The sequence below is a fragment of the Oryctolagus cuniculus genome, chromosome 9 (genome assembly GCF_051225735.1).
Source record: "Oryctolagus cuniculus isolate XC-2025 breed Fujian yellow rabbit chromosome 9, ASM5122573v1, whole genome shotgun sequence".
In the NCBI taxonomy this organism is placed as follows: domain Eukaryota; kingdom Metazoa; phylum Chordata; class Mammalia; order Lagomorpha; family Leporidae; genus Oryctolagus; species Oryctolagus cuniculus.
In genome coordinates, this window is record NC_142875.1 from 82,110,629 (window position 1) to 82,135,827 (window position 25,199).

Genomic DNA, 25,199 nt, shown 5'->3' on the forward strand with positions numbered 1-25,199 from the left:
GGCGGAGGATTAGCCTAGCGAGCGGCGGCACCGGCCTAAATGAACCTTTTCAACAATTATCTCTGATGTTAGCCACCAACTATGCTTTGTTTCTGGGTTGGGTGAGTTTTCAGGTTTCTGGGGAATGTCTTCATAGAATAAGTAAGGAAGGTGCCAAGCTAAGCTGCTTTGCTAAGAAACAGTGATTTTGAAAGTTATTATTTATCTATTTATAATTTGAAAAGCAGCCAGTACTTTGTCAAGCATGATACAAATATTCCCCAGGTGAACAGCACTGCTTCTTATTCTCCAGTCAGGGCAACATTACTTTGATTCTATCACTGCACTCAACAGGGAGCTAAATCTATAAAGTATTTTTTATTCTTTTTATATTTCCCCTATTAGCTTTATTGAGGCAACAGCAACCTCTATTTAAAGAAGAGTTTGGCTAAAAAGATTAGCTGATTGTCCTCTGGGAAGCTGACTGGAATCCATGGAACACAGAGACATTTAGGCTGGTGTTTCTGGTATTTACACACCCTTAGTCAACAGACACGTACCATGTGCTCAGCACAGGAAGACTGGCGCGTATGACAGTGCAGAAAACCACCACGCTGCAAACGTGGGTTTGATGAAATACAGTCATGCACTATCCAAGGGCTGAAGTTAGTGAGTGGTTATAAGGCTTCCAACTCGATTAATTACGGTAGATTTCACAAAGATCCACACTACAAAGACCCAAACTTGATTAGAGGTAGTCCTTCTGTTCTTGAGGACAGTGGGACTTACCAGTTCCCATATTCCTTGAATATTAAAAAAGGGGAAGCGATCTGATGTTTTCTGATATCTAGATATTTACAAACAAGTCAAGCATGAAACACAAGGCCAGGGATGAATGTTTTATCTCCATATGGTTCCAAAATCAAAATCAAATGTTTCTGCTTATCAGATAGGGTTTAAATACCCAAAGAGGAAGCTGGGCTTAGTGTGTACTTCAATTGCCCAAGACCTTGATGACTTGGAGCCACAAATTCATCAGACAACCAGAGCCATTGTTCCTAACAGTTTGTTGGTGGTGCCAGCAGTGTCACTGGAAAAACACAATGGCCTGTATAACTTCAAGGTGAAATGGAAAGTTGTCCTGAACTCAGCTCTGTAACATCAGCACCCGAGACACAGGGCCAAGGAAAAAAGATTTGTTGACAGACCCTAGTGCCTGAACCTGGAACAGCATTAGCACGCGGTAATGCCCTCATTAGCTAACTGCCTGGCCTTTCTAAGAGTGTGTGCCAGCTGGCCACGTCTGATGTTCATACAGGTTGGTCTTATGGCGTGACGTACTTCATTAGAGTCATACTGGGTGGCTAAGGAGAATTTGGCATCCTGCACTCTTCAATTTGTTACCCAAGAAAAAATGCTGGGTTACTTCTAGTTAACTTATAGTCTTATTTTGAAACAGCTGTTCCCTCCATTGGTCTTTCATGCCAGCAAGCAATTGATCACATTATGTTATTTTTAAGCCTCCATTCTGACACAACACAGCACCTTCGATGTCTGAGAGCCCACACGTGTGACCCAAACTCAGCACAGAGGCAGTGTCTGAAAGGTCCTGCCTACATCTTGTTCATTAACTAATTTTGATGAGTAAGGGTCTATCAGTCTCCAGCAATTCCAACAATGAAACATTCCCATTTTCACACCACCTTGCATCATAAATGTGTGCTTACACTCTGGGATGGTAGAGGAAGATGAGCACCGCCCCTTCCCTGACTGCATCTCTGCTGAGGGAGAAGAGGAAAGTCAGGTGTGCTGTCTTCCCTTGAAGTCATTCAGATCTTGTCCTATTTCCAGGCTTCAAAATGGAACGAGAATAAATGAGTCTCTTTCTGCATGACTCGGGCATTAGAATGTCTTCTTCCTGTTGACAATTGATGCTGATAGCCTAGATCCAGATGGAATCCTTGGCCTGACCCCTGATTTAGCATCCATTGCAGCACCTCGAAGGGACAATGGAAGATTAAGCCAGGGCAGATTCACTAAGCCATGACTGTCGCTCCCCCTCTTTGTGGAGGAATGACACTAAACCCTGCCTAGGCTTCCTATCCGAGTCACGGCACCATTATGTCGCTCCCCCTCTTCACGGAGGAACGACACAGGACCCTGCGCTGTTCTTTTGTCTGCTCGGCCCTTCCCGGGTTTGCTGCTGGTTCTTCCCGGGTTGGCTGCCGTCCCTTCCACCTCCGTGGAAGGGCGGTTCCCCCTGCCACTTTCCCCACTTCCGCAGGGGAGCGGCACACCGCCGGCCGGCTCTCTCGGGGGCTGCACAGGTGTTCCTTCAGATAGATGTTCCCCTTAGATGTTCCCGGTGCATGTTGTCTCTCTCCTCCTTTATAGTCCTCTTGCACCAATCCCAACTCTGCTACCCACACGCCGAGTACGCTGCTCTCCTCCAATCAGGAGCAGGTCCTGCTGTTTATTGGTTGAACTGGAGGCAGCTGTGTAGAAGCTGTTTTCTCCTCTCCCAGCGCCATATTGTGGGAGAGCAGATGCATAGAATAAGTCTTAATTCCAGTAACTTAGTCTAGTCCGAGTTGCTCCCCACAGTGACTACATACCCAAAGATGAGAGAGCAAATGTTTACCTCCTTTGTCAGATATATTAGGGCTAAAATTGGCTCTCTGACTGCTACCATTTTATAGACGAGAAAACAATGATGGATTACATTGAAGTGACCACCAGAAGAACAAGTGAGTGGCAGAGTTATGATGAAAAACCAAGTTTCCTGGGTGTATTGGCTGACTTACAGGAAGGAAGATGGACGAAATAGAATGCTAGAGAAGCGTGGTTGAAAATTCTTGCAATTTTCTGAACTTGTTTTACTTAGTTGGATAAGCTGCCTTGCACATTTTGGCAACCTAGACTCGCAGTGTGACCTGGCACTATGCTCATCCTACTTGTCTCTGAGACCTTTACCCCCCAAACATGTGAAATTTCCCATCTGAAGCCTATGGTAGGTGGACTCACCTCAAATTCCTGGTTTCATTGCCCTGATCTCCACAATTCACACTAGAGGTAAGCGTCACTTATTTTGCTGGAAATACAGTGAGGAGGCAGGAGTTCTGAGCTTTGGGTACTTGTATTTGTTTGCCTCTGTCACCTCCTAGAACTCAACCACCTGGAGCGCCCAGGCCGGCCTGCTTCAAGCAGCCTCGGCTGTGCTCTGGTAGGGCCCTGGTTGAGTTCTGACTCAACTATCTGACTGTGCTGATGAATGGCAACAGCACAGGGCTAACTGCCCTACTCAGGTCTCCATTTAGATTGAGTGAACACAAGGAGAGGAAACCCCAGGCTAAATTCCAAAAGGAAACACAGCAGATTTGGTTAGTTGATCCCAGCTCCCCGATGAGGATGGTGATGACTGAGCGCCTGCCAGGGGCTCAGGATCACATCTGGTGCTCCACATACAACTGATCTTCTCAATCACCCTATGAACTAGGTACTGTTTCTCCCATTCTGCAAATGAGACGAGAGGGAGGTTGACTGGTAGCTAAAACGATCTAACATTAAAGAAGTAGAATGAAGATTCAAATTTAGTTCAGCGTGAATGATCTTTATCTCTTCTTGTCCATTCAGTCTACAAAGTCAAAACTGATGGGTGCTCTTGAATTTTGAAATGCCAGAGAGTCTTGTTTTTGGAGAAGAGCTTATTGAGATGGTAAATGCCTCTAACTACAGTGATAGGTGCTACAAAAACAGACTTACAAATAATTAGAGTGAATGTTCTGAGACTGTCTGACCCCTAAGAGTCAACCTGACTTTCTAGCTGTTAGTGAGGTGGAGGTTGGAGGGAGGTGAACATACTGATGAATAATGAGGTATACTTAGATGCTCCAAGGCAAGAGGTTGAGAATCAAAGTCTCTTGTATTCAGAACACTGTAGGGCATTCCTCTGCCAAGAACAAAGGACAGAACGAAACCCATTATTGTTAGTTTAGAGGTTGGCAAGATGACCTTTGGAAAACACACAGATGCCTGCAAGACACACCCTTCAAGCTATTATATTCCTATTTTATTCATTCATTCCTAAATGCATTCATTCATTCAAAATGGCATTTACAAGTAAAAAGACAATTATTATCTATGATATGTAAAGCACTGTTCTAAACACATGGACATGATGTGTGTGTGAGAGACAAGATGCATCAGACACAGATACTGCCTCCAAAGAACTCACAGGCTAAAATGGCATTTCTTTTACTTAAAAACAATCTCTGCCCCATCTTCATAGCAATACATTTCACACTATAATCTAGTAAATACACATAACTGAAAGCTTCAGAGCTCAAAATGTATCCTTGGGGCCGGCGCCGTGGCTCACTTGGTTAATCCTCCGCCTACGGCACCAGCATCCCATATGGGCGCCGGGTTCTAGTCCCAGCTGCTCCTCTTCCAGTCCAGCTCTCTGCTGTGGCCCGGGAGGGCAGTGGAGGATGGCTCAAGTCCTTGGGCACCTACACCCGCATGGGAGACCGGGAAGAAGCTCCTGGCTTCAGATCGGCGCAGCGCTGGCCGTAGCGGCCATTTGGGGAGTGAACCAATGGAAGGAAGACCTTTCTCTCTCTCTCTCTCTCACTGTCTATGACTCTATCTGTCAAATAAAAAAAAAATGTATCCTTAAAACTTACAATACTCTATGATTTTTTATTCTTAATTAATTCAATAACAACAGAACAGTTTTCTTGAGAGACCGGATGGTACTTTACATAAAGTAGAGAGAACGGATGGTACTTTAAACAAAGTAGAGATTTACGGGTTCTGTAAGTGTATGTACCGACGTGAACATGATTGCATAGGGCCCCCAGGGAAGATGTGAGGTATCTGAGTTGGGCCTTGGTAGAGATGAGGATGAGGAGGCAAATGGCACTCCAGGAAGAGAGTCCAATATGCACACATACTGGTGGCAGGCAAGAAACATGAGTTCATAAAGGCTCATGGTGGAAGTGAGACAGGTTGTGGTCAAATCAAGGAGTGCAAGAATGAGCAATGGTTTTGTGCAAGGAATATAAGGGAAAGAGCTGTGTTTAGGGGAAGATTCATCAGACAGGATCAGTGACAAGTCCCTCACTTGTCCTTTAACTCACCTTGGGGCACCCCAACTTGCCCTAGGAATCTCTGCTTGCACATGAGCCTCACTGTGCAAAGGCCCACCCTGGCTTTAGCTTCGTGGGAGGTCATCCAAGAATTCCGCAGAGGACTTGCGCAGTAAGATGGGCTAAGAAAACCCAAAATCTCACATGCAATAACCAGTTGGTAAGGCTGAATGGGATAGTAACATTTTAAAAAAAAAACCATCATTTGGGACAGTGGTTAAGATGTTGCTTGGGATGCCTGAACGCCCTATCAGAGTGCCTGGGTTCGCCCTGCCTCTGGCCTCTTCGGGTCCTGCTCCTGATTCCTGTTTTGGAGTTCCTGGTTCCTAGTTTTGGCCTGGGCCAGTCTTAGCTGTTGTGGGCATTTGGGGTGTGAACCAGTGGAAGGGAGATCTCTGTTTCTCTGCCTTTCTTTCTGTCCCTTTGCCTTTCAAATACATAAATAATAAAAATTTTAAAAATGTAGAAATGAGCTCACAGTGAAAGGAAAAGAAGAAGGGGGAGAGGTGGTGTAGTGGTTGCCCAGAGGAAAGGAATGTTTGTCTCATTATCCTGGAGGCTTTTTTGTTATCTACTGGGAGACAGGAAATAAAGCTGTGGGCCTGGGGAGGTGGGACATTGGAAACAATATGCCCCATCTCAAGTTTGGTTCCAAAGGAATATTGGACAAAGAAAAATCTATCCCCTAGCACAGAAAATGGAAGATATTCCAGAGGCCTCTGCCTAAGTTCTAAGCAAAAACAAGGAAAAAAAATATTCATAAGGAATTTGAAACCACTGGCTAAGGTTTTAGGTGAGCTTGGGGTTTATATTTATTTTACCTGCCAGGTGCAGAGAGCCAAGAAGCAAAAGAATATGAGCTCCAAACAGTGATAACTCTGGGGCAACATAAAGACACACAAGCAGAGCCATGCTGGAGAAGCAACACACACCCATGGCTGCAGGAAGACGCACAGGAAAGTAAGTCCCATTAAAGAATTCACATGAATATTTTCAAAGTACATGGACAACAATTTACCACAGGCAAAAGTTAGCCTACACAAATAGAACTACAGGCCCCCAAATAGATATATAATAGAACAGTAGTCTACAAGAAAACAGAAAAAAATATTTTTAAGGTGATTGAAGCCATGAAACAAAAATCATGAACTTTTTAAAAAAAATATATAAATTTCCAAAGTACAACTTTTGGATTATAGTGGCTTTCCCCTCCCATATCCTCCCTCCCACCTGCAACCATCCCATCTCCCACTCCCTCTCCCATCCCATTCATATCAAGATTCATTTTTAATTATCTTTATATACAGTAGATCAATTTAGTATATAGTAAGTAAAGATTTCAACAGTTAAGAGAGGAACAAAATACAATTAAAAAATAAAAATAAGTTTTAAAAGAGAGCTCTTTTAAAAAAATAATAATCAAATTTACAAAAATTGAGTGTTAAACAACAGATTAGACATAACCCAAGAGAATATTATGAATTAAAAGACAGATATAAGAAAATTTCCCAGAATGCAGTGGCAATAAACAAAGGTGTATAAATCATAAAAGAAGAATAAGAAAGTATTTAACATAGCATGAGAAGGTCAAGTATACATCTGAGAGGGGTTCTAGAAAAAGAGAAGAGGGAAAGTAAAGAAATGACAATATTCACATAGTGAATAGCTAAGAATTTTTCTGAATTGAAGGAAGACATAAATGCCCAATTCAAGAAGCACAAGCACCTGCAACAGGAAAACAAATATAAATCTACTTCCAAACACAGTGTAATAAAACTGCGGGACACCAAAGACAAAAAAAATCATAAAAGCAAAAGGGGAAAAAGTAAGTAATTCACAAAGAAATAAGAAACCAACCAAAGACATTTCAACAATGACAGAGGCAATGCCATGAAATGTTACTTCAAAAGTCTAGAGGAAGAGTGAATGTCAACTCTGAGTCTGATGTGCAGTTAATCCATCACTGACAAATGAGGGAGAAATAAAGACATTTACATACGTAAATTGAAGTGACTTGCCATTCATTGACTCTTAATGAGCTAAAAAAATGATGTACTTTGAGAAGGAGAAAATTTAAACCATAGGCAAGGGATAGGATGCAAGAAAAAAATCATATCCATTATGTCATTTTTTAAAAATAAACAAAAAATACACAGATGGCGCCATTTGGATTATTTAGAACAGTTTGCTTGGGAAAGGGGAAATAATTGGTATGACTGGACAAGAGCAAATGCTATCAAATGTCCTCATGAAGCAATAAAAATAGAATTGAATTACTGAGTTACCCATCAATATTAATGAATATGACCTGAGCCTCTTTTGGGTACAAAGTGCAATACCGCTGCACAAGTGAAAGATGTTTACAAAGATATGCAGAAAGAAAAAAGTCCAAAATTTGTGTTGGCAGAAACTTTTATATTTACTGTCCTTCCCTCCCCCAATAATATAGGGATTTGGATATTGAAAAGTCACAAATAAAACTCTAAACTTTAATTTAATGTTGTACTTGTTGCATACCATCTATCTAACCAGTGTGGAATTCTGAATCTGTCTTCCAAACGTAAAACTGAAAAATACAGATTCCTGAGTAGCACTAAAATCATAAATGTATACATACAAACGTTTGAAAATTATCTTTGCTATCTCAAGCTTTAGTTATACTAATAAGAGATTATACTTTAGTAATTTGATGCAAACCAACATACAATCAGTTTGAACCATTTAATCTTATAAAATGAAGCTACTGGACAAGACAAATGGTAGGGAACATTTATTAGAATTCACCTTAAATTATCTGCACATACATCAAAAAATAACACTTCTTGCTAGCAAGAAGTGCCAAATGTATATTTGTACTTTTAGAATTAAGTAACAGGCCATAGAAGTCACTTACATCTATTGTCCTATAAATAAGCCATAAAGGACAAAAAATTTCCAAGCATTTTTCAACAGACAAGAAATGGATGTGGCACCGAAGTTTATATATCTACCAAATTCCAGGGGAGAATGAACAGTCTATCTTAATTAAAAGCAACAAGACTAAGAATTGACTGAATACATTTTGTCAGCTCATACCACCAAGCATGTTTCGTGAATATCTAGCCAAATCTCTCACAGTAGGTAACCAGTAAAGATTTGCTGATGAAGGGGACTTAGACCTATTATCAAGTTTTTTTTTTTTTTTTAAGATTTATTTATTTATTTGAAAGGCAGAATTACAGAGAGAGCAAGAAGGAGAAAGACAGAGAGATCTTCCGTCTGCTGATTCACTACCCAAATGGCTGCAATGGCTGGCACTGGGCCAGGCTGAAGTCAGGAGCCAGGAGCTTCTTCTGGGTCTTCCACCTGGGTGGAGGGGTCCAAATACATGGGCCATCTTCTACTGCTTTCCCAGGCGCATTAGCAGGGAGCTGGATTAGAAGTGGAGCAGACGGGATGTAAAGCGGCATCCATATGGGATGCCTGTACTGCAGATGGCAGCTTAATCCATTGCACCACAGCACCTGCCCCTTCAGTTTTTTTCTTTTTTTTTTTTTGGAAATGTTTAACTTGTGTCAAAGAAAGGAGCAAAAATATCTACCTCTAATTAAAAGACTGCTACGGTACATGTGAGTATTTCAGATGTAATGTTGACGCCAAGAAGAAATCATGCCACATTAACATAGTTCACGACGAGCAAAGATAAAGTCCCAAACTATGTTACTTTCTGAACTCTTAAATACCAGTATTTACTGTGAAAATATAGATGGCACAACAAGAGTAAGGATGCAGCCTTTTAAACATCTCTTTCAACCTTCGTACAACTTTCTCAGTTCCTCAGGAAAATTCATGAGGATACACAATGTCAGAGACACTTGCCACTCCAGCGCTTCTCCAGTGGCAAGGAATGAAATGAATCATAACTGTGTTGCACCGCTCTCTCCACCCTGCACTCCCCCACAAGCTGTGGACCAGGAGCAGCTTCCTTCCCTGCCTCCACCTGGAGAGGAGTCCTTGCTGCCTCATCAAGCCAGGGTTTCCAAGGATCAGCGCTGTTCTGGGCAATAGGAATTCAGGCACCTGACTTGGCTGACTCGAGTTACAGAAGGGCCCTGTGTAAGTGTCAAAAGGGACCAAAGCTATCTCCACATGACCATAACCATGCAAAGCCTGGCCAGGGAGTGTAGAGTGGTTCATGGATGGGCTGAAGTTACCTAGCTTCAATTCACGTCAGCACCCTGTGACCTTGGGCAATTACTTCCCCCTCTCTGTGCCAACCTCCCCTGTCTGTTAACAGGGTATAAATATTGCCTACCCAGTGTCACTGGGATGATTCAGGGAGATGAGAAGTCAAGCATAGTGCATGAGACACAGGAGGTAGACCATAAATATTAGCCATTGTTGTCAGTAACTGTAGCAGAAGTACGAGAATATGAGTGAATGGAAAAACAGGTACTGTACTAAGAATAAATTTAAATGATTTAAACTGTAAAAATAAGAAAAAATACTCATAGTTACAGAAATTCAATAAATGTATGGAATTTTATAAGTAGAATGCATAGAGATAACTCCCATTGATCTAACAAAAACTTTAAAGAGCAAAGTAGTAACCCTGAGGTAAACATATTTAGCAGAAAAGTTCTTGAATATTGACTTCCAAACCTTAAGTTGTGATTGTTATAAAGGTCATTTAAAAAGTATTTGATTTTAAACTGATATAGAAAAAGTGCATGTATTTATGGGGTACCTTTGGTGTTGTGACACATGTATTAAGTAAAGATAAAACAAATCCATTTCCTCAAACATTAATCATTTCTTTATGATGAAACATTTGAGGGGCCGGTGCTGTGGCATAGTGGGTAAAACCACTGCCTCTAGTGCCAGCATCCCAGGTGATGGGCACCAGTTCAAGTCCCAGGTGCTCCACTTCCAATCCAGCTCTCTGTTATGGCCTGGGAAAGCAGTAGAGGATGGCCCAAGTCTTTGGGGCCCTGCACCCACGTGGGAGATTCGGAGGAGGCTCCTGGCTTCAGATGGGTGCAGCTCCAGCTGCGGGCAATTGGGGAGTGAACCAGCAGTTAGAAGACCTCTCCCTCGTTGCCTCTGCTTCTCTCTCTGTGTAACTCTGACTTTCAAATAAATAAATAAATCTTTTTTAAAAATTTGAAATCCCTTAACTCTTTTGTTTTAGAAAAATATGTAGTAGTACATTATCATTATGTAGAGTTATCCTCCTGTCCAATACAACATCAGGTCTCTTTCTTGTACAACTTAACAACCATTAATCAAGCTTAAAAAGGTCACTTTTAACAGATAATGTGCATTGTGTGTTACATATTTCCACAGACCCGTATTGTGGGCTCACCAATATTGCACTTACTTATTTCAACCTATGATTTTGTAAAGCAATCCTCTCATTATCTCCTCATTGCCTTGGTATATCCCCACAGGAGGTACAAAGCCTGGCTTCCCAGAAACAGCTGTCACTCTAAATTCCTTTCTTTTTTCTTATTGTGTGCGGCTCCCCCAAGGTCAGAAAACAAGTATTGTAATCTGAATCTACCAATTGCATTCTCTTCCTTCCGGATTGTCCTTTGGTGATTCAGCCTCCTTACAGCCCTGCTAGAGCAATTAACATCAGGCTGACACACACCTTACACTCCAGCACAAACATCTGCAAAGAAAGCCCAGATGTCCAAGGGTCTCATCTGTCTAGTAAGAGACTTAGAGGTGAGGCAAAATTCCCCCGTCATCCAGTTTTTAGCAGTCAAAGTGGTGTTTCTGAACCACTCCCCAACACACTTCCTCCGACAACAGGGTACAGAGAGCCCTCTGATCTCAAGTTGAAAAGTCTAGGCAGCTACTTAAGGAATGATGACTCTTCCCCCACCCTCCTTATTTACTTTAAAAATAGGACAAAAGAGTCTGCCTAATGTATATACACATCTTCAGAAAGTTCATGGGAGACCACATTTTATCTTTCAATCCTACTATTCCATGTGTCCTTACATACATCAAGAACTCTGAATACAATTTTTCTATGATTTATATTCATTCTTGTTAAATTATTTAGTTGGAAATGCAGCAGTGAGTTATGCCATTGAATTGTATGTGCTGAAGATTGGTTTAAAGTCATTAATCCTCAATTTTTTTCCTCTTAAATCAGGAACTTATTTTTTTTTTTAAGTTACCAATGATCTTTATTTAAAAAAACAATCTTCGCAAATTAGGAGAAAAGCAATCCACCTTTTGTGACAGTGGTCAAGTCTTGTATTCAGTTATCCTTTGGCATCTCTGGGGCTAGAGTTTGCCCTTGGACCCTCAAATCTTTCTTTTTTTTTTTTTTTTTTTTCTTTTTCTTTTTTTTTTTTTATTTATTTATTTTTTTGACAGGCAGAGTGGACAGTGAGAGAGAGAGAGACAGAGAGAAAGGTCTTCCTTTGCCGTTGGTTCACCCTCCAATGGCCGCCGCGGCCAGCGCGATGCGACCGGCGCACCGCGCTGATCCGATGGCAGGAGCCAGGAGCCAGGTGCTTTTCCTGGTCTCCCATGGGGTGCAGGGCCCAAGCACCTGGGCCATCCTCCACTGCACTCCCTGGCCACAGCAGAGAGCTGGCCTGGAAGAGGGGCAACCGGGACAGAATCCGGTGCCCCGACCGGGACTAGAACCCGGTGTGCCGGCGCCGCTAGGCGGAGGATTAGCCTAGTGAGCCGCGGCGCCGGCCGGACCCTCAAATCTTTCAAATACAAGGTCATAGTATTTTCACTGAACCTGTACATATCTTCCCATAAACCTTAAGTCCTCTCTAGATGATTTAAAATACCCAGTGCACGTGAATTCCATGAAAATCATTGTTGTATTGTACTACTCAGGGAATAGGGAATAATGACAAGAAAGAAAGTCTGGAATTCTTTACTATAAATACAATTTTACCCCTAAGATTTCTGGTCTGCAGCTGGATGAATCCACAGATGTGAAACCTATGGACACAGAGAACTGACTGCATTCAGTGCATTGATAGATGGAGAAAGGGGTGGGTTTTGTGGCACACACTCACCAGGGGCTCTGCCATGATGATGCGAATCTTGCGCTCAGCCTGAGTGGTGAAGTTGACGAATAAGCTCTTGAGGACATATTCTCCTGGTTTGCTGTCTGGGTCCACGCTGATGGGTAACATGGTTGGCGGCCCTTTCTCCTTGTGTGTGCCAGAAGCAGGTGGAACTGGCGGCTTGATATAACCGTTGCCAACTGGAGAAGCTGAAAAACAGAACGGATGTTCTTACTGGCTGAAAATAACATCATGAATATTCAGATGGGTTGCATTACACCATAAACATAAGGATATGAATCATATCAAGAATGTCATACTTAATCTCACAACCTAGCTTTATCCTTTAGAAACGGTATCAGAGTTTAGTTATTTTGATTACATTAGATTAGCATTACACCACATTTAATCAAAATCCTTCTGATGACCATGCTGCTTCAGGTAAATTATATTTAAGTTTACTGTGTCGCTGGTAAGTCCAACCATATTTAAGATATTTGGGGCATCATTTTTTTTATGTACCAGGAAAATGGACTAAGATAATTTATATGAGAAGGAAGTCATATCTTGTCCAGGTTTTCTTACTGTCAGGAGCTCGTTGATTACTAATAAAATGGAAAAGACTCTGTTTTTTTTTTTTTCCACAACTCTCCAAAACCCAACTTTCAGAAGCTCTATTGGCTCTTGTTCCAGAAAGGGATCCACGTCTTGAAATACAGAAGCCTCAGGCAGTGCCTTGCCTCTGCCATCCAAGTGTGGGTTTCACTTTTCACCCTCACCACACTTGGTTCACGTTGAGATGCGCTTCTTCATCTTTTATAAAATGTGCAGAATCTCTAGGTTACATCTTGCACAGTGGCAGACACCAGGGCCTCTGGGGAGCGGCTTCCATGTCGAATGCAATGGAGTTAGCCAAATGTTTTAGACAGTTACTACAAAAAAATTTTGTCTATAAAAGCAAATTTCATGTCTCAGTACTTTTTAATTTTTTTTTACAATACTTTGACACATTAAATTCTAGCACACACCACCTGCCTCCACCCAGGTATTTGTAAGATGGCCAGATATCAATGCCCAGTGAAAGAAATCTAACTGCAAGGAGACTTAGGATAGAGGTGTTAAGAGGATGCTGAGGACAGGATCATGATAAAATGGACTTTAAAGAGAGAGAGAAAGTATTTCCAGGTGATTGGATACAGAGATCAAGGAAAAGAATCAAGATAAAAGGGAATTTCCAGTCTGGAAGTTGCTGGTTTGGAAAGTAAGAGGATGGTGATGTCACTGACAACAAACGGGACACCAAGTTCGACAAGAAAGCTGAGCAGCATTCTGGAAACTACAAGCAGTGGTTTCTCTACCCTGTTTCTAGGTCCAGCCCAATGCTGAGAGAGGCACACACACACGTACCTTGTTTCTTTTATTGACTCACACACACATTCCGAAGTGTTATGTGGATGATTCTCCCTTATCATTCCTACCTCCTCCTCCTCTCCAATTCATCTAACCTGACACACAGTGGAAGGATTCCGTCTTTCTGGAGGATCCCTCCAGGTCTCAACTACCACTACAAGGCAATAATATGGGCTGTCAAGTCACAGCCATAGAACGTGCTGTATGCCAAGTTCTTCTTACGCTACCACTTTCATCTGCCACAGCCTAGCCGAGGTCTATGGCAATCTATGAGCAGATTATGAAAGGAGCCTCTTGGCTGACGTTATCCCATCTCATTTACACACAAAACTAATCTGCCTTCTGCATGGCATTCATCGTAACACTATTTTGCTCAAAACTGTCAGGAAGCCTAAATGGTCATCCTCAGGCCTCACACACATAGGCTTGGTTTCGAGGGTGCCTTCAGCAGTTTTCCTGGACCCTATGTCCAAGTCTTGCTGCTGCCCTGAATGGCCCCTGAGCACACTATTCTCATGTAAGCCTTCCTGCTTGTCCCGTTCTGTCCCCACCCTTCCTCTAGCCTCACAGAATCCTCTCCTATCACTGGGAGTTGGCACTCCGAGTCTAACGGAATTACATAGCCTTCTAGCTGGATCCTTTAAGCGTTCTGTGTCACGACTGTACTTCCCAAATGTAACACAGCTGTCCCTCTTTACACATCTCAGGATGACTTAGAGTACTGATGTAAGGTGAATGCCATGTAAATAATTGTTACATTGCTTAGGGAACAATGTCTGTACATGTTCAGCATACTTGGCTTTTTTTTCTTTCTCTGAGTATGTTTGATCTGAGGACGGCTGAATCCACGGACATGGAGCCTGTACAGAGATAAGAAATCTCCTTCTTAGCTAGAAATAGCATCTTACTTTATTTCTGGGGTCTGAGTCATTCACGGGGAGTCAGTACACCAGGGGCTTCAGGAACAGGGACAGGGCTGGTGCTGCGGCATTGCGGGTTAAGCCACCACCTGTGACACCCAGCGTCCCATAGGGGCACAGATTCCAGTCCCAGCTGCTCTACTTTGATCCGGCTGCCTGCGAATGTGGCTGAGAAGGCAACAGAAGATGTTCGCACTCCTGCCACCCACATGGGTGGAGTTCTAGGCTCCTGGTTTTTGCACGGCCTAGTCCTGGCCACTGTGGTCATCTGAGGAGTAAACCAGTGGAGGGAAGATCTCTCTGTCTCTGCTTCTGTCTCCATCTCTCTCTGTAACTCTGCCTTTCAAATAAATAAAACAAAAATCTTTAAAAATAAACCAGGTGCAGTATGTGCAGTGCAAGAGCCATTCATTAGATGGCACTGGGAACAGCTTACTAAAAGCTGCTGTTGATTCTGGAGGCACAAATCAAAAATCAGGTGATGAAAATTAAATCCTGGCCACTCCTCTGCTTTGCCTCGTACTCTCTTGGTGCAGGCACCTTGTGGAAGTGGAAGGCCTCCAGACCCTAACTCTCAGCAAGACACGTCAGTTCCTAACGTATCAAGGGTATCACGCCACAGAGACTAGAATATTGAACCTAAAACGTCCACTAGAAGTACAACTTCGTATCATCTTTGCTGTTCCACAAGACTGAATCCATTTCTAGGAGACAGCAATAATGGGGCTGATGGAATGTACAATTTAAGAATGGATTCATAATCACAGGGCCCCGGGGCCCAAAAGCCACAAGTGTAGTCAGAATTTTCACCAGAATCCTCCCACAGGCTGTGTTTTGAATCTGGTAGCTGAAATTCAGACACCAGGACATTCCCTCAGACGCGTCTTCCATTTCAAAGGTCAAAGAAATTCAGTGCTTTTGTAAAAAAAAAAAAAAAAAAAACAACAAAAAACTTGCGCACCTGTACTTCGAAGCCAGATCTCTTTGTGCTGACAAAGGACTGCGTGGACAGCTTGCGTGAGCTGGAACTATTCTATCCTGGCAGAGCCCTGCACCGGATCAGAGCATGACTGAGGCAGACCGTGCCTATCCGTCCTTTGCACACAGATCAACTGGGCAGATGGTGACACAGAGACGGGTAATGGGGCAAGTGTCCTTGAACCTGACCCTCTCTCAAGTTTCAGTAGCTCTTCTTCATCCTACCATCATTCATTCATAACAAATCCTACACTTCTGTCAGGAAAACTTTCAAAACTAAACATCGTGACATGGTGACTTTCAGGAATGCAGTTATCTGCTGACAACAGAGTTGAGAGCCAACAAATTCATGGTCCTTGAGCATCAAAATTGAGTGACAAAGTCTATACGAGTCTACACATTAGAACATTGCCATCTTTAGATCCTGATGGAGCATTTTTTTTTTTTTTTTTTTTTTGACAGGCAGAGTGGACAGTGAGAGAGACAGAGAGAAAGGTCTTCCTTTTTTCCATTGGTTCACCCTCCAATGGCCGCCGCGGCCGGCGTGCTGCGGCCGGTGCACTACGCTGATCCGATGGCAGGAGCCAGGTGCTTCTTCTGGTCTCCCATGGGGTGCAGGGCCCAAGCACTGGGGCCATCCTCCACTGCACTCCTGGCCACAGCAGAGAGCTGGCCTGGAAGAGGGGCAACCGGGACAGAATCCGGTGCCCCGACCGGGACTAGAACCCGGGGTGCTGGTGCCGCAAGGCGGAGGATTAGCCTACTGAGCTGCGGTGCCGGCCTGCATGTGTTTGCTTTTAACCTGTACCTAACTTAGACAGTGTGTGTAGTTTCCAAGTTTACAACACAGCTGGCCTGTGTATCTGAGGGTTCTACATCCATAGATTCAACCAACTGTGTATCAAAAATATTCTAAAAAACAATGTCTGTACTCAACAGGTACAGAATTTTTCCCTATCTCCTACACAGTGTAGCAACAATTTCCATAGTATTTGCACTGTACTAGCTATAGGTAAACTAGGGATATTTAAAGTATATGGGACAATTGCACAGGTTCTATGCAACTCCTACAGCATTTTGTACAAGGGACTGGATCATCAATGGATTTGGGGATCTTCAGGGCTCTGGAAGCCAGTCCCCAATGGATACAGAGGGACACTGAGGGTCTGAAAACAGAAAGTTCTAAGGAAGAGGTATAACTCCTATGGGAGAAACACCAGCGGCAGCAGAAGAGACAGAGAATGGCATAACCTAGAAAGCTCCCAGAACTTAAAAAACGCAGTTGCCTGAACCTACTGGTCTCACAGGATAGAGGCATTGATCCAGCATTTGGCCACAATTCATGTTTTTGGTGATGACCCTGAGGCTCACAGAAAGGTAAAAATAAGTGGGAAACAGATTGATATAAATTCCCGAAAGTCTTTCATTTTAAAATCATTTAAGTTTTTTTTCCTAGTGTTTAACAGGAATAAATCCATGGCCCCTAAGAAGGCAGCTCTCAAGACTTAAATCTACAGGCAGGCGCTGTAGTACAAGTGGATTAAGTTGCTGCATGTGAAATCTGCATAGCAAACAAGAGTGCTGTTTCTAGTCCTGGCTGTGCTGATACTGTGCACCTGGGAAGGCAGCAGAATATGACCCAGCTCCTTGGGCCTCTGCCCACCCACATGGGAGACTTCGATGGAGTTCCTGACTCCTAGCTTCATCCTTGCCCAGCCTGGGCTATTGTGGCCATTTGGGAGGTAAACCAGTGGACGGATGATCTCTCTCTCTCTCTCTCTCTCTCTCTCTCTGTTGCTCTGCCTTTTGAATAAAACAAACAAAATAAATAAATCTTTTTTAAGAAAAAGAATTAAATCTATTCATGGGTCTGATTTTAAACTGAAATTTGCCTTTGATTGTAAAAAACAAAACAAAACGTGCATTCTGTAACAGTCATACTTAGGCCCCATTTTCAGCTTTGCAAAGGCAGGCAGTAATGGGACTTAGTGCTCTTTCCTTACTCTTTGCCCTGCCTGACAAGCACATGTGCCTACCCTTCAAGGTCAGGGTCAATATCTCCTCACCACCTGGCTGGGTCTGGGCTGGGACCTTTCCTTCCACCTTTCCAGTACCACCCAGCTGCCCCGAGCTAGGGTCAGCTTTCTCTTTATGCTGGGTCTGTGGAAATCTAGATCCCTTGCTGTGAGAGAGTCCTGACAAGTCATTTTAATCTCATCTTCCAGGGGGTCTCCAAAAAGCTCATGGAAAATGCATATTATGTAACAAAAATTTGCTTCTTTTTTAAATTTTTCATTGCACCAAAACAAACTTATTTTTCCAGTTCTGCTTATCTATAAACTTTTATAAGTACCCTCATAGTTGCTGAAGGAATAATTTGCTGTATTAAAAACTGCTATTTAAATTTCTTGGTTATGGGTAGGTGTTGTGGCACAATGGGTTAAGGCACTGTCTGGGATGTCCACTCCTGTATCAGAGTTCCTGGGATTGGGTTCTGCCTCAGCTTCTTGCTAATGTGCATCCCAGAAGGCAGCATTTTATGTCCCCATTGCTTGATTCCCTGCATCCACATTGGTGACCCAGATGGAGTACAGGCCTCTTTGCTTCAGCTCGGCTCATTCTTGGCTGTCGCAGGCATTTAGAGAGGGAACCAGTGGATGGAAGAGCTCTCTCTGTCTCTCCCTTTCTGTCAATCTGCCTTTTACATAAATTTAAAACATCTACAAAAATAATAATTTCTTGCATAGGATATATTATTTTTAAGCAAATATATTCTTATTTACTTTGAATTGTGGTAAAGCACACCTAGATTATACCTCTTTTAGCCACTTCTAGAGGCATCCATGTGATCAAGTTTTTAGCTTCAGCTGTCTTTGTTCTCCTTTTTTCTTCATCCCATCTTTTTTTTTTTTTTTTAAGAATTTACTTATTTATTTTAGAGGTAGAGTTACAGACAGAGAGAAAGAGAGAGACAGAGAGAAAGGTCTTCCATCCACTGGTTCACTCCCCAAATGGCTGCAATGGCCAAAGCTGGGCTGATCCAAAGCCAGGAGCCAGGAGCTTCTTCTGGGTCTCCTATGCAGGTGCAGAGGCCCAAGCACTTGGGTCATCTTCCTCTGCTTTCCCAGGCCATTGGCAGAGAGCTGGACTGGAAGAGGAACATCTGGGACTAGAACCGATGCCCATATGGGATGCCGGCGCTGCAGGCGGAGGATTAACCTACTGCGCCACGGTGCCGGCCCCTTATCCCATCTTTCTAGTCTCACATAATGGCTTGGATGCCCTGAAAAGTCATCCAAACAGTGCTCCTGGGGAGGGCACTGAGGTGAGGTACAAGGGAAGGGCATTATTTCATCTACTAATTAGGGTTCTCATCACTGAATCCTTTTGAAATTTGCCTGTTTATACTTTCTCATTGATGTTTTCTCCTTAGATTAAACATGTTCTGCTTTTTCTCCACTTCTTTCTTCTAAATGAATTTTGCTGATGTTTTTTCATTATTTTTATTCCAAATTCTTTTCCTTTTTGATTTTGCTGGGTGGCTTTAGGAGGTATTTTGTGTTCTCTATTATTTATAGTAAGCAGAGTCTAGTCCCTAATATTCAAGGAGTCTGTTTTAGGCTTCTAGGTCCCATTCATTTCCTCTTTAGTAGATCTATTTCTGGCCACACAATGACCTTTTGAACATAATTCTATTTTTTCCCCCAATTTCACTGACACTTTAAGTTGTAGGCTGCCTGCTCTCAGCGGTCTCAGAAGTTCGGTACGATTTCCCTGAGCTACCAACATTTCCAGGAAGGACTAGTTTCCTAACTGCAGCATCATCAATACAAGCAGCAACACTGAAATTGACACTTGAAAAGAAATGAAACACTAACCTGATTTTCTTCACATAAGAGCCCTAGAGGCTAATAGTGGCAGTGAATGTTGCAGGGAAACAATTGGTTTTTCCGTTATATTTTCAGAGAGATAACATCATCTCTCCTTAGAGGCCATCATTCATTACTCATTCATTCATTCATTCATTTCAACCAGAATCTAGCAAACAAGGCACTGTTCTAGCTACTGGGAAGTGAGCACTGAACACAGCTAATGACTCCTGCGTTATAGGAACTTACATTGTACTAAGGTGGGGTAACAGCAACTGTTCTATACACACACACACACACACACACACACAGGTCACACTGCAACCAAGTCTACAAAAATGAAAAGTTAAGTAGAACAAGTGGTTGGAGGAGGAACCTGCTCTCCCCTACTTGCCCAGGGCATTCAGTTGCCACTGTTTGGGGCTGCTTCCGAGAGAAACGAAGGCTGCATATATTCTTGGGGTGTGAGAAAATCCAGACGCACCTGGCAGGGGCAGCAACACTTTTCAGATCCGTCCCTTTGGCCTGTCTCCTATCTGTGTGCCAGCTTGCATCGAGATGGGAATTTTAATAAAAAAAAAAATGCTCAGTAGTCACACAGCCTCTCTGCTTCCCTCCACACCATACTCCTTGGAAGACAGGGCTGTTTTGCCAGCTTTTTTACCAGCTTACAAAGACAGATGTGAACAGAGCCAGTTTTTCAAAACCACTGAACGCCCTTTCTGATGCTCCCACTACTGGAGTTTGACCCCAAGCACAGGAAATTTTAAAAATCATGTTTAAAAGACCCCGAGAGTCTATGTGGTAACTAATGGTCACTTTCTGGAGATTAATGTAACCTCACTTTACAACAAAAAAGGAAATTTATGAGACTTCTTTGTTCACAGTTGGATGTAAGTTACGCACTTTGCCAGTTTTCAGTACCTGATGCATTTTGCTCATTCCGAGGGCCAGATTTAATTACTACAGGCTAGAGGGTCTTGATTTAGGCTCACACTTGCCCCCCAAATCCCTCTTCCTGTAAGACTTATTTTGTTTACTGGTATTACAGGAACATTTCATAAAACATAACACACGAAAGATGACGCAGCTACTGTGGGAACAGGTCACACTGTGTTTAGAGCAATAATAAACTGTCTACTAGTGCATTTATGAGGGCACTTAAGAAATGGTATGTTAAAAGGAGCTGCAAACACTCAAAATGACCAGACACCTTGAAGGCATGCAAAGAAAATTAGAGTAAAAAGAAAAAAAATCCTCCTAACATGACAGAAAGAATTATTTTCCCCTGAGGAACATTATTAAGAAACGGAAAATTCTGGGATAAGAAGAAACAATTAGTTTGAGCAACTAAAAAAAGATTACTTAACAAAGTGATGGACAATCCTTAAGTAATTTTACATTCTTTGAAGTAAACCAAGAAAAGAATATCAGGTCCAAAAAAAGAAAGAAAGAAACTTTTTTTTTTGCCTTGGAAGAAAAACATACCCAATGGTACATTTACTTTTGCTTAATTCATTTCCGTAAAATTCTGGTCATGTGAAATGTTTCTCTTCTTTGTATGGGTTAAATACATTCTTCCTTCCTCTTACTCAATGTAACTCTCCCACAGTCCCCAAATTGTGTTCCTTCAAATTTCAGGGGCTATCTTTAATCCTAGAAGGCCAAACAGTCTCCCATCACACACAAGAGCACGCAGGTTCAGAGGCATTAAGTCATCCACGCAAAGTCACCAAGGAGTCAACCCAAGATCTGAACCCCTATCTGTCTGCTATCTCATAAGCTTCCCAGTCTTTTAAAAATGTATTTAATCTGGCCAGCACTGCGGCTCAATAGGCTAATCCTCCGCCTGTGGCACCGGCATACTGGGTTCTAGTCCCGGTCGGGGTGCCGGATTCTGTCCCGGTTGCCCCTCTTCCAGGCCAGCTCTCTGCTGTGGCCTGGGAAGGCAGTGGAGGATGGCCCAAGTGCTTGGGCCCTGCACCCCATGGGAGACTAGGAGAAGCACCTAGCTCCTGCCATCGGATCAGCGCGATGTGCCGGCCTTAGTGGCCATTGAGGGGTGAACCAACGGAGAAGGAAGACCTTTCTCTCTGTCTCTCTCTCTCACTGTCCACTCTGCCTGTCAAAAAAAAAAAAAATGTATGTAATCGAGGCAAGCACACCTACCATGAAGTAGATTCTCCCGCCGACTCCTAAGTGCACAGCCGTTGCTGCTGGTCGTGGTATTGTGCAGCAGCCCCTGCAGCTCCTTCACCTTGCTCACCTGAAACTTTATGTCCACTTCGCGTCACCCCTCACCTCCGGTCCCTGGCAATGCCCATTCTATTCTTGGATCCTATGAATGTGTCTATTTTAGAGACTTTCTATAAGTGGAATCATGCAATATTGCCCTCCTGTGACTAGTTTATCCACGTAGCATCATGCCTTCAAGGTCAGCCATGTGTTGCATATTGAAGAGCTGCCTTCTTGAAGGCTGCATGATGCTCCGTTGCATGTTTATTCTGTCTTTTACACAGTCACCACTTGTTGTTGCAGTGGTATCACAGAAGATTCCCACCTGTGGTTTTTTTTTTTTTAATACAGCTGGGGTGGGCATCGTGGCACAGTGGGTTATGCTACCACTTAGGACACCTGCATCCTAGTATCAGCGTGCCTGCATTGAGTCTCAGCTGTTCTGTGCTTCCCATCTAGCGTTCTGCAAGAGCTCCGAGGAGGTAGCAGATGATAGCCCAGGAACATGGCCTCCTGCCATCCATCTGGGAGAGCTGGGTGGAGTTCCTGGTTCCCTGCTTTGGGCAGTTGGGGAATGAACCAGTGGATGGGAGATTTCTATTTTCCTCCCACCTTCCCTCTCTCCTTCTTGCTTTTCAAATCAATAAGTTAATCTTTAAAAAAGAAAGTCTCCTTTAAAAAACAAAACAAAACAAAACCAAGCCAGTTATTTATGATAAAGATTGAATAAGCTGCCTTATCTACAGATTTTGCTTTGGCATAAGCTAATTTTGGGACTTCAGGGGATGGCAAAAATAAAATATAAATGTGCTTTGGAGAATGAGGTGTCCTAGAGATAGAGTTCTTCTAGATCAATGTATCCTCGGGCCAAGGTGCTCCTCGCACCTGACTTCCTGCCCACTTGAACTAAAAAGAGCCTTCTAGCCATTCAAGGGCTTTGGAAAAGGCTGAGAGTGCAAAGATCAAGCACTGAGATCCAGAACAAGTAGACGAAATCTGATTAATGACACATCTTAGGAAGATTCAGACACTATCCTTTTCTGGCTGCATTGATGATATAACCATTACCTGCCCATCATCCTAACAAGGGGCCAGGGCACTTGAAGACCCAGTTTTTGTTTCTTTCCACCTGAGTCCATCTCAAAACCATTTTGTCTTTGTTTTCCCAAAGACTAAATGCCTTGGAGAGAGCGAAGCAGTTTGATGAAGAGAAAGTGAGCAGGGAGTGCTGCCCTGTTATTTTTTTTCTCTTCCTCTGCCTTCCCATATTTTATCTTAGAGAATGACAGTAACGCTTCAGTGGCTTCCTTTATAAATGTCTGTCATCCCCTAAGATGCAACTACACGGGCTTTCCCTGATTTTCAAAGTAGGTACTGTCATCAGCGCCTGCAAGAACAGCTGCCAAGATCTGTGAGCAAAGGAAGATGAGGTTACACTGACATTTCAAGGTCCTTTTTCATCAAAAGGAGATCGAATAACCTGCTAGAGGCAGGATAATCCTGAATTTCAACTTCCTTTCTCTCCCCATAGAACTGACAAACTGCCCTCCGTCACGTGTCCCTCTCTGACCCCTCCCCCTACCCCGCTCTCATTTTCTTCTCCTTTTAATTTTCCTCCACTATTGGCTCATTTTATGCAGCAAAACTGCATACGTTTTAACTCCATGAATTCAACACTTGGGATCAAATGGACAAGACCTCTGATCGTCTGGTGTTTACTTTAAGAAGATTGGCTGACTTACAACGGGAGTCCTTGGTGTTCAGAATCTTTAGCAGCTGGGAGTCACCTGGGAGGCTGGGTCCCTGAGTCTGGGTCAGGGTCTAGGGTGGGGCTGGGTCATGTGCGTTTCTCACCAGTTTCCAGGCAATGCCAGAGCTGCTGGCACAGACCATATCCTGACACCAGCAGTGTAAGTAAATAGGAAAGCAAAGGAGAACAACTAATCCAGTTGAAAAAATTGTTTTCAATTTCATTTGCCTACAGAAAAACTGATAACTTTGTAGCTGCCACAACAAAGTTAGTGCTTTGTAGGCAAAATACAGTGGAAAGAACATTGACCCTGCAGTCAAAGTTCTGAGTGCCAGTGTAGCTCTGTGTGACCTTGGGAACTGATACCACCCGGGCTCCAGAGTCCTTGCCTAGTGTTCTTTTTGGATTTATTTATTCATTTTATTTTAAAGGCTGAGAGAGAGATGTTTCATCCACTGGTTTACTCCCCAAACACCTGTAAAAGTCCAGGCTGGGGTCAGGCAGAAGCCAGGAGCCTGGACTTCCATCCGGGTCTCCCATGTGGTTGGCAGGGGTCCAGGTACTTGGGCCACCTTCTGTTGCAGTCCCATGCACATTAAAAGGGAGCACGATCAGAAGCAGAACAGCCAGGACTAGCACTCCGTACGTTGCTGTCGTAAGCCATGTTGTAATCCCCCACGCCACAGTGCTGGCCCCATGACCTGTTATTCTCAAAGAGGCTAGGCCAGGTTGTCCTTTCAATCTGGGGTAATCGATGACGATACAAAGGTATGCACTGAAAATGTCCCAAAGCATCACTTACTCAAAAGTTCCACACTTCACACACTTCATAATCATGGCTTGCTTTCCCCTGAATTAACATGAATTAGTGAGGTGCCATCATCTGTCATTTAGCAAGGGTGAGGAATGTCCAGCCCATGGGCCATATAAGGTTCCTGAAGTTATTTGGTCTGGCTGTGCCAAGGCAACTGCAGGTGGGGCTTGAAATTCAATAAATCTATAGCCGGCTGACTTTTAAGTTGATCATTTTGTATGGCCCGCGTCTGAGGTTATAAATATCCAAATGGCCCTTGGCAGAAAAAAGGTTCCTCACCCCTAGAGAGGAAAGCTCTACAAATACTCTGACTTGTCCAGCTATACCTCCACTATTTCTCTGCTTTCACGCACCTTTTCAGACGGGAAACTCCTTAAACCCTGGGCAGACACATAAGAAAACTTGTCTTTATCCCTAGCTGAAAACTAAAGAATTGTATTAAATTTTTAAAAACACATCATTTACTGGGAGTCTGGATTTCACTAGCCCTTGCCTAGAACTGATGTATGTTCAGGTACACTGAGTAGGCAGGCCTAGGGCATTGGCTGGCACCTGACATGGTCTTAAGAGACAGGCAGGATTTGGATAGACAGAAATGAGAAAGGGGTAACCTAACCACCTCTTTCTGTCACCCTCCCTCCACACACATCTACCTTAGCAATATATGTTCAAACTCTGACGTCACCAAGGAACTGTACTGTCCTCAGGACAACAAAAGGGGCTGGTGCTGTGGCGTAGTGGATAAAGCCACTGACTGCAGTACCGGCATCCCATATGGGTGCCGGTTCTAGTCCTGGCTGCTCTACTTCTGATCCAGCTGTCTACTATGGCCTGGGAAAGCAGTAGAAGATGGCCCAAGTCCTTGGGCCCCTGCACCCACGTGGGAGACCCGGAAGGAGCTTCTGACGCTTGGTTTCAGATCAGCACAGCTCCGGCCATTGCAGCCATCTGGGGAGTGAACCAGCAGATGGAAGATCTCTCTCTCTCTCTCTGCCTCTTCTGCCTCTGCCACTTTGCCTTTCAAATAAATAAATAAATCTTTTAAAAAAAAGACAACACAAGAGTC

General features: G+C 43.3%; 1 protein-coding gene across 6 annotated transcripts in view; it reads right to left on the reverse strand.

Moving 5' to 3' along the window:
- The window catches only part of FRY (FRY microtubule binding protein), a 499,640-nt gene that overhangs the window by 215,681 nt on the left and 258,760 nt on the right, over positions 1-25,199 (reverse strand). For all 6 annotated transcript variants that reach the window (XM_008273531.5, XM_089304252.1, XM_002720581.6 and 3 more), the window contains one exon: positions 12,167-12,366. In XM_008273531.5, the coding sequence (XP_008271753.4) occupies positions 12,167-12,286 (120 nt within the window). In that variant the 5' untranslated portion in view covers positions 12,287-12,366. The remainder of the gene's footprint in view (positions 1-12,166; positions 12,367-25,199) is intronic.